At 43.4% G+C, this 13,687-nt stretch overlaps 1 protein-coding gene across 2 annotated transcripts in view; it reads right to left on the bottom strand.

Moving 5' to 3' along the window:
* Positions 1-13,687, bottom strand: part of plekha5 (pleckstrin homology domain containing, family A member 5) — a 164,259-nt gene that overhangs the window by 52,971 nt on the left and 97,601 nt on the right. The window contains exons 4-5 of one of the 2 annotated variants that reach the window (XM_071539807.1): positions 4,816-4,899; positions 2,297-2,388 (exon numbers count right to left, since the gene is read on the bottom strand). In XM_071539807.1, the coding sequence (XP_071395908.1) occupies positions 2,358-2,388; positions 4,816-4,899 (115 nt within the window). In that variant the 3' untranslated portion in view covers positions 2,297-2,357. Of the gene's footprint in view, positions 1-2,296; positions 2,389-4,815; positions 4,900-13,687 lie in introns of those variants that run through there. The other variant, XM_071539810.1, reaches the window with a different exon arrangement.

The raw sequence follows: 13,687 nt of genomic DNA, 5'->3' as shown, positions 1-13,687 counted from the left end.
CTCTACAACAGCCTATAGGCTTCTGGGTTAAATCTTGAGTGTGCACTAAGACTAAGAAGATCTTGAGCCTGGAGGGAAAGCTTAGGGCTTGTGCTCTTTTCTATTCATATTCATTTAAAAGTTGGAGAAGGAGAAGGAGAGGGAGGAGAAGAACTCAGGAGTCCTGGGGGCTCATGTGGCACCAAGGCCCTTGTGACTCCACCAAGTGTGTGATTCAAATATAAACTTTAGAAATAATTTGAGAAAAAAATCAAAAAGGCAGAGACAATGTAAAAAGGCTAAAACAGTGAGAGTGGCTTAATGATAAAAGAACCTGGGTTGAAGCTTCTGTGTTGGAAAACATCTGCCCAGCTCAAGTGTCCTTGACCAAGGCACCAATGCTATAGCCACATATGAGGACTTCAAGGTCCAATTCATAGGATTCCCATGATGTCACATGCATTTCCTACCAATAGGGTGCTTTACCATATACACAGCTCATTTGCTATAGCGGTCATTTGATTATAATCACCTGTTAATTTATTATAATCATCTGTTATTTTCCTACCAAGATGGCTGTGTAGTGATGTAACAGAATACAATATGAATTGTCACTCGGCAGGAAGTGCTGGCAAAGCCACGGTCACACAATGCAATGCAATGCAGCATTTAGCTTGCTAGCTAGCCTGGCTAACAGAGTAGCAAGCAAGCATAGCTAAAAACAATTTCAAAACACATCACATTGTTTTGAAATGTCATGTCAAACATGGCTATAAATTGTGTTTAAAACAGTGTCCTACCTCTTGGTGAATGGGTATATAAAGGAGATAGGATAGTTCCTCTGATGTTTTGGGAGGCTAAAGTCGGCTTTTTTGACACTTGTTGCTGACATGCTGGGTAGGTTTTTAGGTAATTACAACAATGACTTTACCCAGTATGTCTTCAACAAGGACATATTGGTAGGTAAGCCACAAAAGGTGGTTCCTACCAAAAGGTTTTTACCAATCAGGTCATTTTTTCTGTGCCAGTATAGTCCAATTGTGTCTTTCTATAATGCAAATAGAGCCTGGATCATATCATATAGACCTACTGAGGGCTGACAGAGGAAAACTGAAGTAGGGCATTTATCCAGCGGTTTCAGAGTTCAGGCTTGTTACAAAGCAAATGTGAGCAATAAATTGTCCTGAGTGCAGGACTAAGTACAAATGACTTCTAAAAGATTCATCTGTTCATGTTGATTTATGTACTCTTGTGCCGGCAAATATTGACATGTAGGCTTAATAAATTGCCTTGAACGGGGTTCAAAATCCTTCCTAATCCCCATAACGAAATTTAACATGATAATTCGGGTGTTTGATCACTGGAACTGCAGCACAGTAAATCATTTTTGCAATTTCATATCGACACAAATGATGAAAATCTATTGTATAATTGCACAAAATTGGTTTTAGGCATCTGTTGCTGGCCCCACAGTCGAATCTCCCTGTGGAGGGGTGCAAGAAAAAAGAGAATTTCCCTACAGAGATCAATGAAATATTATGTTATCAAGTACGTGAGTCAAAAACAATTTTATTAATTAACTTTGAGAATCGAGAGGAGGCAAAATAAAAAAAAGTCTGAAACTGTGTAAAGAGGCTTAAACAACAAGCGTGTGCAGGACTAAGTACATTCGTCAGGCCTCTGGGTTACTTGGATTTAACTTCAAAGTAAGAGCGCTCTGGTTTCAGCCGTCATTTTCATGCCAGTCAGGGTGCAACAAGGTTAAACTCTCATTAGCGGTATCGCTGCCGTTAAACACGTCTCGTCTGCCGCGACTTTCTCACTTCCACCGTGCTCAACAAGTTTAAAAATACAAATCACGCGCGCCTTATTTACATATCTTGCACATACACACACACACACAGACACAGACACACACACGCACACACGGACACCTGTGCACTCCCTAACAGGAGGAGTGTGACAGAAGAGATAATTGGGATGGGATGCAGCGATGGAGTGAGAGAGAGAGAGAGTGTGAGAAAGAGGTGCTGTCACTCAAAGTGCAGCTCGACTAAACTTGTTAGCAGTAAAACGGGTGGGGGGAGGGTGTGTGTGTGTGTGTGTGTGTGTGTGTGTGTGTGTGGGGCATCTCTGCTGTCTCTCCACAGTCCATGGTTCGAAGGCAAGAATGGATTGAAATGCCGTCCTGGCGACTCTTTTGGAGGTGGAGCGTGTAATTGCTCCAGTTTGTTTGTCTTCTCGGAAGCTCCGGTCCTAAATTTCAGCCCGTCATCTCGACTCCTTGCCGTTTACTTTTTTGTCTCTTCGAGGAAAAAGCAGTTTCTCTTTGGTATTGTGCGCGATTCACCCGCGTCGTCCGAGGAACGGATCCCATTTCAGAGTTGATGAGCATGATCATCCAGCAGTCTGTCATTCAGACAGCGGAGAGAAAAAAAAAAAAACTTTCAAAGAGATTTTCTTACTTTGTTTGTGAGTCTGTGGCATGTCTGGCGTAAACAAACCGTACAGAGAAAGACAGATAGACAGAGGAAGATTTATGGGCAAAGAGACAGACAGACTGACTGACACACAGAGAGAGAGAGACAGACAGAAAGGACTGACAGGCAGCAGAGAAAGACTGATAGACAGAGGAAGATTTACAGGCAAAGAAAGACAGAAAGTTGGACTTGGAGACATACAGTAGAGAAAAATGGATAGAAAGAGAGCAGAGAAAGATAGATAGACAGGCAGAGAAATAGACAACAGAGAAAGATGGATGGCCAGAGAGAGAGAGACAGACAAAGACAGTCAGTTGGTGGGACGGATGAGGCAACCGGTCTGTAACGAGCAGGACTGTCACCACGACCAAAATTACTACCTTGATGCCACTGTGAAATATCGAATTCAGCACTGAATTTTTTAAACGTTTGACACTTTAGTAAAAGTGTCAAAGAGTTGAAAATGTGGAAACAACGTCAGAAAGTCCAGATTGTCTTGTACTGAATCCCTGTTCTGTGACATGGCTTGATGGGTTTTTTTCTGTGGACACACTAGATGTTTAAAAAAAAAAAAAAATGCATTGCATCAACACACGTAACGACGGATTTCAGAGACTTGTTTTGTCTCTCAGTCATCAGTGTGTTCACAATATGTAGACGACAAGGCGAAGACGGGGCATCACACACTTAAAAGATATAACTGAGATTATCCTGCTGACATCAGGACCTGTCACCTCGCAGGAACTCGTGCGATCCAACGCAACACCAATCAAAAACAACAATGGAGGCAGACGGCAAATAGTTCCACTTGCTCAGGACCAACGCAGATGTCGAGTCATAAATATCAAACATGTCGATCGGGCTGGTCAACATTGAATCTGTAAATAGGGCTGGGCAATATATCGATATTATATCGATATCGTGATATGAGACTAGATATCGTCTTAGATTTTGGATATCGTAATATCGTGATATGGCATAAGTGTTGACTTTTCCTGGTTTTAAAGGCTGCATTACAGTAAAGTGATGTCATTTTCTGAACTTAGCAGACTGTTCTAGCTGTTCTATTATTTGCCTTTACCCACTTAGTCATTATATCCACATTACTGATGATTATTTATCAAAAATCTCACTGTGTAAATATTTTGTGAAAGCACCAATAGTCATCCCTGCAATATTGTCGCAATACCGATATCGAGGTATTTGGTCAAAAATATTGTGATATTTTATTTTGTCCATATCGTCCAGCCCTACTTACAACTGAACATGTAGCCCACTTCGTAGAAAATACCGAGATATATATTGTGTATCGCCATTCAGCTTAAAAATACACATCGCCCAGCCCTAAAAACCAGATACCAGATCATTTTTGCCGACCACCGGTCCTGACCGAGCCTCCGATTTGGATTTTTTCCTCTGATTCTCTGCAAATCAGGATGGAACTCGGCCTGATAATCCTCTAGTCCTCTAGTGACAGACAGATAGTTTAGTATCTAATCAGTATGAGAAGAGGGGGGGGGGGGGCGACTGAGAGAGAGAGAAACAGAGAAAGAGAGAGAGCTGAGGTGTAGATCACACAACCGGAACGATTACCGTGAGTGTTCTTGCGTGTGCGTTAACAGCAGCACAATCCTCTGCTTTCTATTCAGCCGCCGCCTCCAGGAGGCTCAGACAAAACGCCCCGACAGAGACGCCGCGCTCTGCTCTATTGTAAAGCAGCTGGATTCTACTCTGATTATTATTTATTTTATTTTTTTGCGTCACAATGCGTACAGAGCGGGCCACTGTGATAACCCACTGAATAGTAGGCGCTCCGGCGGCGTGGGCGTCGATGTCGTCAAAAGAAGCCGCGGTCGGCTTCTGTTTGGCTGCACACTGTATTCTCTGTTAAAAAGCCCCACAGCTGCCTGGAGACCGAACACAACGTCTCTGCTCATAACGTTTTAAAAAGACATTCTCTTCACAATAGTTGCGGGACAAATTGTGCTTTAACATGCCTAGAGATGGTGCTCAAAACACACACACATTTTCACCAAAAAACATGTGATTTCACCCTATTCCATCACCAGAAATAGTAAACCTGTAAACCTGTTTTTACCCATTTTTTTTTTTTTTATCCAGGGAGAAGTTGAAGCAGCTTCACATTCATAAGATTTACACACTTTCACATGTGGGAGCTGCCCAGTGCAACCGCAACAGTCTTCTGCTCTTTGAACCGAATAGATCCTCCGTGTACAAAGTGTTTTCCACACCTTAACCCTTTGAAATCAGCTGTGAAATCAGAAACATGGCGTGCGTGTGTGTGTGTGTGTGTGTGTGTGTGTGTGTGTGAAGAGAGAGAGAGAGAGAGACTTACTGTTCATTTACGACAAAGATGCAGTTGTCTTGGGAGGGAACGCCTGACACCGGGTGCTTGCAGGTCACCTTTCGCTCATTGTGGCTGGAGGGAGAGATAGATAGAGAGAGAGAGATAGAGAGAGATAGAGAGAGAGATAGAGCGAGAGTTAACAACACCACAGCATGTTAAACGGACACACAAAACCTGAACACAGAGACACAATTCATGCCGAAACAGGAGCCGTCAGGCCGGTGAAATACGGGACAACACCGGTTTTACTGCCAGCTGTAAAAATCCTGTCTCTCTCGTCATAAACCTTCCCTCAAACAAAACAGTAAATCAGCAGCTAATGGAAAACGCATTAAAATACTAAATGAACTGCATACACACACACAGCACACTGCAGCAGGTAGAGACAACACTGCACACACACACACACACACACACACACACACAGAAACGTACACACACCTGGAGCAGTGGGTGGTGCTGAACTTGAGCATTACTTCCGGATTGGTCTTGACCTTTAGCTTAAAAAAAGCAGCATTTTTTTTAGCATTTCTGTCCAGGTGAGGAACGTCCCAGTCTCTCAGTGTAGAGTCCAAATGAATTTAACTAACACACAGAAAAAAAAAACCAAGATGCTAAGAAGAGGATCTGATGTAAAAAAATCCTTAAAACCTTCTTCTGAGAAACTGTCTCCAGTCCAGCCTACAGTTAGGAAAGTGTGACTAACAACCACTGCAACACTCAACTGCCAGACTGAGTAGATCCCTCTCTCTCTCTCTCTCTCTCTCTCTCTTTCATTCTCTCGTACTCCCTCCGTCTCACTTCCTGCATCCCTCTCTTTCTTTTCCCTCTCTGTCTTTCTTCCTCTACAACCTTCTCTCTTGCTTTCTTTCGTCACCGTCTCTCTCCACCTCACTTTCGGTCTCTTTTTTGTCTTTTTTCACTCTCTTTCCAACTCTTCCTCTGCCTCTCTCTATTTCCCTTTCACTCTCTTTCCTCACTTTCTCTCTCCCTTTCTAACTTTGTCATCTTTCTCACTGTCTCTCTACCTCGATCCCTCTGTTTTTCTATTCCTCACTCAATCTGTTGTCCTCTACCTCTCTCTTTCTCAGTCTCTCTGTCCTATATCTCTTTCTTTCTCTCTCTCTTTCCTGCTTTCTCTGTTTTCATCAACCTCTCACTTTCACTTTCATTTGGCCTTTTTCTCTCTTTCTTCCTCTATTTGCCCATTTCTCTCTTTTTCACTCTGTCCCCCTCTCTCTCTTTTTTCTGATTCCCACTTTCTCCATCCGTTTTCCACAATCTCTCACTTTCACTCTCTTGCTTTTGTTCTCTTTATCTCACTGTCTTTCTTCCTCTATCCCTTCATTTCTCTTTTTCACTCTCTCAGTTCTCTTGCTGTTACGTCAGTTGTCTCTCTTTCTCTCACTCTTGCTCTTGCCGTTTATCCCTCTTTCTCTTTCCTTTCTCACTCTTCTCAGTCCATCTTCCTCCATCTCTCTCTTCCTCTCTTTCATTCTCTTCCTCTATCTCCCCCTCTTCCTCACCTCGGCTGTAACTTTGCCTTTCTCTCTCTCAGTCTCTCTTCCTTTATCCCTCTGTTTCTTTCTTTCCCTCTCTCCTCCTGGTTGAGACTACACAGTAACACCTGTACAGCTGTCAAAGCAACTAAATTCAGACAAAACAGGAGGGCTTTGTTATTGACCTGGACAATATTATTATTGACACCCGACACTAACTTCAACCCTAAACCTTGACCTCTAACTAGCCATCGTCAATTCAAGTAAACCTCATATTCATGAATGGAAAAGAACCAGTATAGATAAAGATACAGTAGATACCAGTAGAGATATAAAAGTAAAAAACAAATGCAGTGAATACAAGACTTGGTACAAGAAGTGGTAGAAATGGAAGAAATCAAACTACAGATCTTAGGTAATAGACACCAAGTTAAATTATGTTGCTATTATCTATAAAGATATGAAGCTTAAATGAGAATGAAATAAATTAAATCAACAATTATATCTGAGCTTGTAGCTGAGACAAACTTTCCAGCAACACACACCAATTCACCAAGCACTACTGGAGGTTTTATGACACTGGAGAGAGGAGAAAGAGTTTGTCATGTATGTATTTGGGACATTAAAACCTAAAATAAACCTAATCCCAATTCTAGCCTTGACCCTAATCTAGCCTCTTGCAAAAGTGAGGATCAGCCAAAATAACTGGTCTGGTTCTCTCAAGGGCAGAACAACAAGAATAAGGACACACACACACACACACACACAGCCAACTCTGTCTATAGGACAGAGACTCTTTACAAGCTGAAGGGAGGAAGGAAAGACAGAGTGAAACAGAGGAAGAACAGTCTTCCTCTTCTCTTCCAAACACACACATCGCTTCAAATCCCCACTGGCACACACACACACACACACACACACACACACACACACGCACACACACGCACAGTCAATCCATCATGCCAGCAATGACATCCTGCCAAAACATCCTGCACTGAGATGGCTGTAAGAAAACCGGGCTGTTTGACTGAAAACACACACTCTTATTTACAAATGCGGCCTGGGTAGGGGAAGGAGAAGTACACACACACACACACACACACACACACAACCTCTGACACAGTGGTAAATAATAAGGATGGCAAACTACAACCTCGAGTCGGCGATCACCGTGAGGCAAACAACCACCAAAATGAACACAAAAAAAGTGAAGTATCATTTTATGCTTTCCCTCCTTAAAAGACACTCTCTTCATATAACTTACACCAGTTTAATGCCATTTATTATGACATATACTAAGAATTTACATCCTAAAGATTTAAAACAGTCTAAAAAAGGTGGTGAAACTGCCTTCAGGTGGGTTTACCCTCCGCTACATCCCTGCACAATGTCACTGAACTCTGAGCAGCGCTGACACCTGGAGCGAGGGCCTTAAATAAACTCAGCAGGCTCTCTGGAGGGTCAGCATGTGTTGGCAGCATATGGAGGCAACGCTGCTTTCACACCCACATCTGGGGACCCAGATGCACCGGAGCCGGGGATTTTAGCTGTCGCACCGGGGGGGGGGGGGGGGGCTCCTCCTGGGTCTAATGTAGCCAGCCATGCAGCACCGTGGCTGGGATCGCTCCGCTACTCCACTCCCCTGCTGCTGGAGGATGTCCAGGCCGGAGGAACCCCAAGGCCAGCCAGTGTGGAAATAACACAGGGATCACACACTTGTTTCACACACACACACACACACACACACACACACACACACACACACAGTCACGCAAGAACACGCACACACATGCTCACACAGATGCATGCAAATCGTCTGGCATCTTATAAGCAATCTCTCCCTATACACTTAAAAGTATTCACGGTGACTTGCATAGGAATGGTGTTTGTGTCTTCTTAGTGTGTGTGTGTGTGTGTGTGTGGGTGTGTGTGGGTGTGTGAAAGAGAGAGAGATAAAAAATAATTTGTATCAAAAATCTTCAGAAATTACCACAGTAACTTGAAAGGGAGAACACATAAAACAACGATTTAAGCGTGACCTTTCCTGGATGGGGGAACCTGTGTGTGTGTGTGTGTGTGTGTGTGTGTGTGTGTGTGTGTGTGTGTGTGTGTGAGTGTGTGTGTGAGTGAGAGAGAGAGAGAGAGAGAGAGAGCAAGTCTTAGATGTTGTTCCACATGGCCTTGTTTCACGTGGCAAGCAGGACAAAAAGAAGCTCTGTTATTGAAATGATACGATGAAAGGAAGAGAGGAGTCGCTCCATGATTATCTTTCTTTCTCCCTCTTATTTGTCATGCAGTCAAACACATACACCCACACACACCCACACACACACTCCTTTGACTCAAAATGAGAGAGGAGAGGACACGGCGAAGAAGAGCCGAAGAATTGAACCATTACGATCTGTCACTGATCTTGTGACACTGCAACAAGCTGTTTCAGGAAAAAAAAAAAAAAAAAAAATGAAGAAAACAGGAGTAAAGAAAAATGTAGCAAGCACAGAAATATCTCTGCCTCAGACAACAAGATGACACGGCGAAGGAGCAACACATCACAAAATGACAAGTTGTGAATAAATCATCACCACGGCTTTCAACAGGCTTTCAGCTCCAACTTAAAGCAGCATATCAAACCAGGAGCATCATTACACTCCGTTTCAGATACGGAGCAAGACAAATCAGAACGATGTGCTGCACAAATATGGACTTTATGTGATCTTTGCCTTATCCAATTTCAACTTCAGCTGCACCTCCGGCGCTCTCTGCAAGGCGCGACGCAGCTCGGATGGGACAGAAGAGGCTGAACACGCGAGAGTCACCTTGAGTTATGGAAGACATGGGTTCGCTTTCTCATAGGAGACATGTAAACACGCACAGCAAACGGTGACACTGTATAAGCAAGGAACACACGCAAAGTGAAGCTTAAAACACAAAATGCAAGCAGTTTGATCTAAAGCCAGAGCTGAGTTAGATTTTTATTCAAGCTTTGTCGCAGCCGCAGTCACACGACTAGCAGTTTTTTCAAGTGAGCTACGGCCAAAGAAAGGGAATTTAAACAAGACAAAGCCATGAAGATGTCAAAACTTCAGACAGCAACATTTAACTGAGCGCTCGTGTTCAACGCCGTTGTAAAACAGCCGCAAAACCTGTGATCTCATGAATGCCACTTTAAATATTAATGCGCTAACCAAAAATCACCACTCTAGAGCTATATTGCCTTGGCAGAAGAATACAATTCAATTATCATTATTGAATATTTACTAAGGCTGGGTATTGGCAAGGACCTCAGGATACGATACGTATCACGATACATGGGTCACGATACGATTGTATCACGATACATTGCGATACTCTACATAATTTACTGAAAACTTAAAAATAGAGCTTAAAATACAACTTGCTGTGTACCACCTGGGTAGTCTAATATGTACATCACATTATTATATTGATAACTCAGCGGACAAATTGAGTCAAAACTATTTAATTCAAAGGGATTTGAGGGAAATTTAAGGACATTTTAAATCCGTTTAAAACATTAATAATTTTTATGTATCGATACGAAGGGCTGGAAAATCGATACAGTATCATGGAAAAAAAATATTGCAATACTCAGCTGTATCTATTTTTTTGCACAGCCCTAATAATTACTGATTAAGGATAAAGTGATTGCTGAACATTTTTGCGTTCGTGTTAGCTGTTATGAAACTCAGTGTAAATCACGGTCTCTTGTGGCTTCCTGCTTCACCCCAGAAAGGCCAAGCTGCAAGTCAACTGACAGCTGTTATGAATTTTAGAAATGAAAATCACACTTTTCAAAATGTCCTTCCATGACTGAATAGTAGTTATAATTATCTTTATTTGTTGGCCTTCTCTTAGACCCCCAAAACTCCTTTGGCCTTTCAACTGCGAATGAAACGTCTAGCATCCTAAACATGAATAGTAATAGCTACAAATATGCACAGTGTGTGGTTAATAATAGGCTTGCAACTTTTTTTAAAAAGTCGTCCTATCAATCAGTCTTTTAAACACATTCTTACAGAGCAAACCTGCTGGAATACAACCTGAAGTCAATCCTCGTCTCCCTCTGCTTCAGTTTGACCCTGCAAACTCTATGACTTACCTTTGTCATGTTAACCTTCTCAAGAAAGGCTTTACAAATTGTGTGTGTGTGTGCCTGTGTGTGCATGTATGTGTGTATGTAACAAAGAGACATCTCTCCCTTTACCACACGGTCCTGAACGCACCCTGACAGCCCACAACACAACAGGACTCATTACTGTAACTGAAAGGTCGCAGGTTCAATCCTCGCACAAGACACTCAAGCCCTTCCTGCTTGTAAGTTGCTAGAAAATTCCTTAAAAAACAGTCTAATTGGCTGTTTTCTCAACCAGAGGCCCTCCGGCGGTGATGAGGAGAATAAATTGGAGAGGGGAAACTGAAGAGACGGAGGGAGGTGAGAGAGAGAGAGAGAGAGAGAGAGGGAGGAAGACAACAAACGAAGTGATAGAATAAGCAAAGGAACAGAGTGTCGATTCACCGGTGCTGCCTGGTGCGGGTGCCGAGCCCGAGTGCATCCCATCCAGATGTAATGACATGAAAAAATAATGGGATGGGAGATAAGAGGAGGAGGAGGAGGAGGAGGAGGATGAAGACGAGGAGGAGCAGAGAGCTGAGAGAGGGAGAGAGAGAGGGAGGGGTGAATGACAGGTACTGTGGGTTAGACAGGCAAACAGGTCTGAAGGAAACGACATGTGACACGTCAGTAAAATCTTCTATCACAATGACTAGTGTGTAGCCTCCAGGTCTCTGCATTCATCTGAAAATGGGCTTAAATGTGTTTTGGGCTTACATGTGTGTGTGTGTGTGGCAGGGTAAGACATTCACTTTGTTTTCAGTGAGTGTTTTTTCCCCCTTGATCTGATATTTAGGGGCATTTTGGTCGTTTTTGAGTATATAATATAGAATACATTTGCGTTGCACATTGGCAAACAAACACTCAATTTGTACCACTATCTGCCTCCAAATAGTCTATTTTCCATCGGTGAGTTTTCTGAGTTCCTACTGCTGACTGCATGGTGCCAACATTTGCCACAGCTTCATGCAGCGTTCTCCACTGTTTCCTGATTAAAAAGGAGAAAAAAAAACAAAAACACTCCATTCGTCTCACCCAGAACACACTGGAAAGAATCGCCTAGTCATCGGTGCTCACAAATCACCTATGGTGGCCCACGGGGGACAGTAGTCGCACACTCCCATGAATATTTGACAGCCTAATGACGAAAATGAGACCGGGGTGAACTGCAGAAAAAAAAAGGTTACTGCTAATTATCAGGCGCGTTTTCCCCTCATTTTTTAATTTCACAGGTATTATATGAAGTTTCAAGGGTATTTTTGCAGCGAGTCCCCATTAATTTCTGATTCTGGTGTGTGTGCATGTGTGTGTGTGTGTGTGTGTGTGTGTGTGTGTTTGGTGACTAGGGTCTCTGTATCTGTCTGTTCATTTGTCTGTCTACTCTTCACTCACATGCTAAAGGTCTTTCTGATCCAGCTAGAATTCATTCATCTGAGACATTTAGCCGACTCTCTTATCAAGAGTGGCTTACATTGAGTGCAGCAGCAGAATGAGCTTAACTTCCCAGATAAGCTACATTACAAGTAAGCAATAGTAATGCAAAGGTCAAAGCTATAATGTCCAGACAATAAGTGTAAAAATATATTCCAGTGACCTTAGAGTTAGTAAGATAGAGACGTGCAAGGAGAAATGAGAGAAAATGAGAGCTACAGGCAGAAAGGACTTTTTTTTTTTTTTTTTTTTAGTCCTGAATTTTTCATGTTATTTTTATTTAACCTTTAAGCACAGTCACGTTGAGAGGAGCACCTCGGTTTCCGGAGAGCTAATAAGGCAGCAATGGCTGGGAAGTCAATTATTTAAATCCATGAAAGAGGCGAGGGTTGGAATTGTCTTTTTTTTTTTTTAAGGAATTTTAAACTTTGAGGTCTGGTTTCCCTGCACCGCAAATGAGAACTGCATTATTCCTCCCTTCCCAGCGTTCACAAAGCTGCAACAGCACAGAGCAGCACACACATTAAAAATTCAACGCAATAAAAATCAGCACAAAATGCACAAAGGAGTTTACAGCCGCAGAGCTGGCATCTTAATAAGCAATCTCTCTCTGCACACTTAGCCCTCTGTTCAAATATGACACGACATAGGCAGGGTATCCTGGTCAGAGACAAACATACACACACACACACACACAAACACACACACACACACGCGCACACACTCAAGCACACACACACACACAAGCTCCATCTCTGAACAATAGCTCAGCTAATTCAGCCCATGTGAAATGTCAGCTAATGTTTAATGTCATTAGTCCTCACTATGGACGGGCGTGCTTTGCTTTAAATGCCATGTGAAAAGACGCCCTATGGTCAGATGACTAGGCTGAATGTGTGTGTGTGTGTGTGTGTGTGAATCAGAGAGAGAGAGAGAGAGAGAGAGAGAGAGAGAGAAAGAGAGTGAATGTGTGAGTATGTGTATGTTTTGAGGGAGAGAAAATGAGTGTGCATGTGTGAGAGAGAGACAGAGAAACAGAGAGAATGTGTGTATATGCATGTGTGTGATTGACTCAGAGTGTGTGTGTGTGTGTGTGTGTGTGTGTGTGTGTGTGTGTGTGTGTGTCCCAGGCATGCAGCCCTGCAGTCCGGCGTTGCTGTGGTCTCTCCTCCCTGCAGAGCTGCTGCCATTCACCACCTCTCCCTCTGGCCAAGCGACTAACCTTTCGCAAAGGCCACCAGCGCCGACCCTCTCCTCCTTCTTCTCCTCCTTCCTTCCTTCCTTCCTCCCTCCCTCCCTCAGCCTTCCTTCCATCTGACTCGACACTCCTCCTCCTCTCCCCCCCCAGGCTCTCATTCTTCTCTTCATACCTGCTCCTCCCTCTGTCTTTCTTCTCCTCGCCCCCTCTCCGACCTTTTCCCTCCTCTCTTTCTCCTTCACAAACTTCTCCTCCTCTCTCTCTCTCTCTTTGCCTTTTTCTCCTCAATTAGGTCTTCCTCTGCCTCCCTCCTGCCTCTCAACATCCCCTCTCCCCCTTTTAACTCCCTCCTTCTCCTTTGAGCCTCTTCCTCTCTTCTCCCTCCCTCTCCTGTCACTCTTCAATCAATCCTTTCCTCCTTCCTTTTGATCTCTCCTTCCCATCCTTCTCTTCCTTCCTCCCTCCCTCCCTCTCAGTATTCACAGAGGCCCTCCCTCTGTCTTGGCCCACATAGGTCAGTAATGTTTAAACATCTTTCCTTTAGGGAAGGGAAGACAAGTGCTCTTCGAAAGGCAGAAACTGGAACACCGTCACATGTAAGGC

This window comes from Centroberyx affinis, unplaced genomic scaffold, assembly GCF_046629955.1.
Source record: "Centroberyx affinis isolate AG114_WGS23_722 - 3 ecotype Tasmania unplaced genomic scaffold, CSIRO-AGI_Caff_v1 ptg003521l_1, whole genome shotgun sequence".
NCBI classification, from domain to species: domain Eukaryota; kingdom Metazoa; phylum Chordata; class Actinopteri; order Beryciformes; family Berycidae; genus Centroberyx; species Centroberyx affinis.
This window is presented reverse-complemented; position numbering and strand designations above follow the sequence as displayed.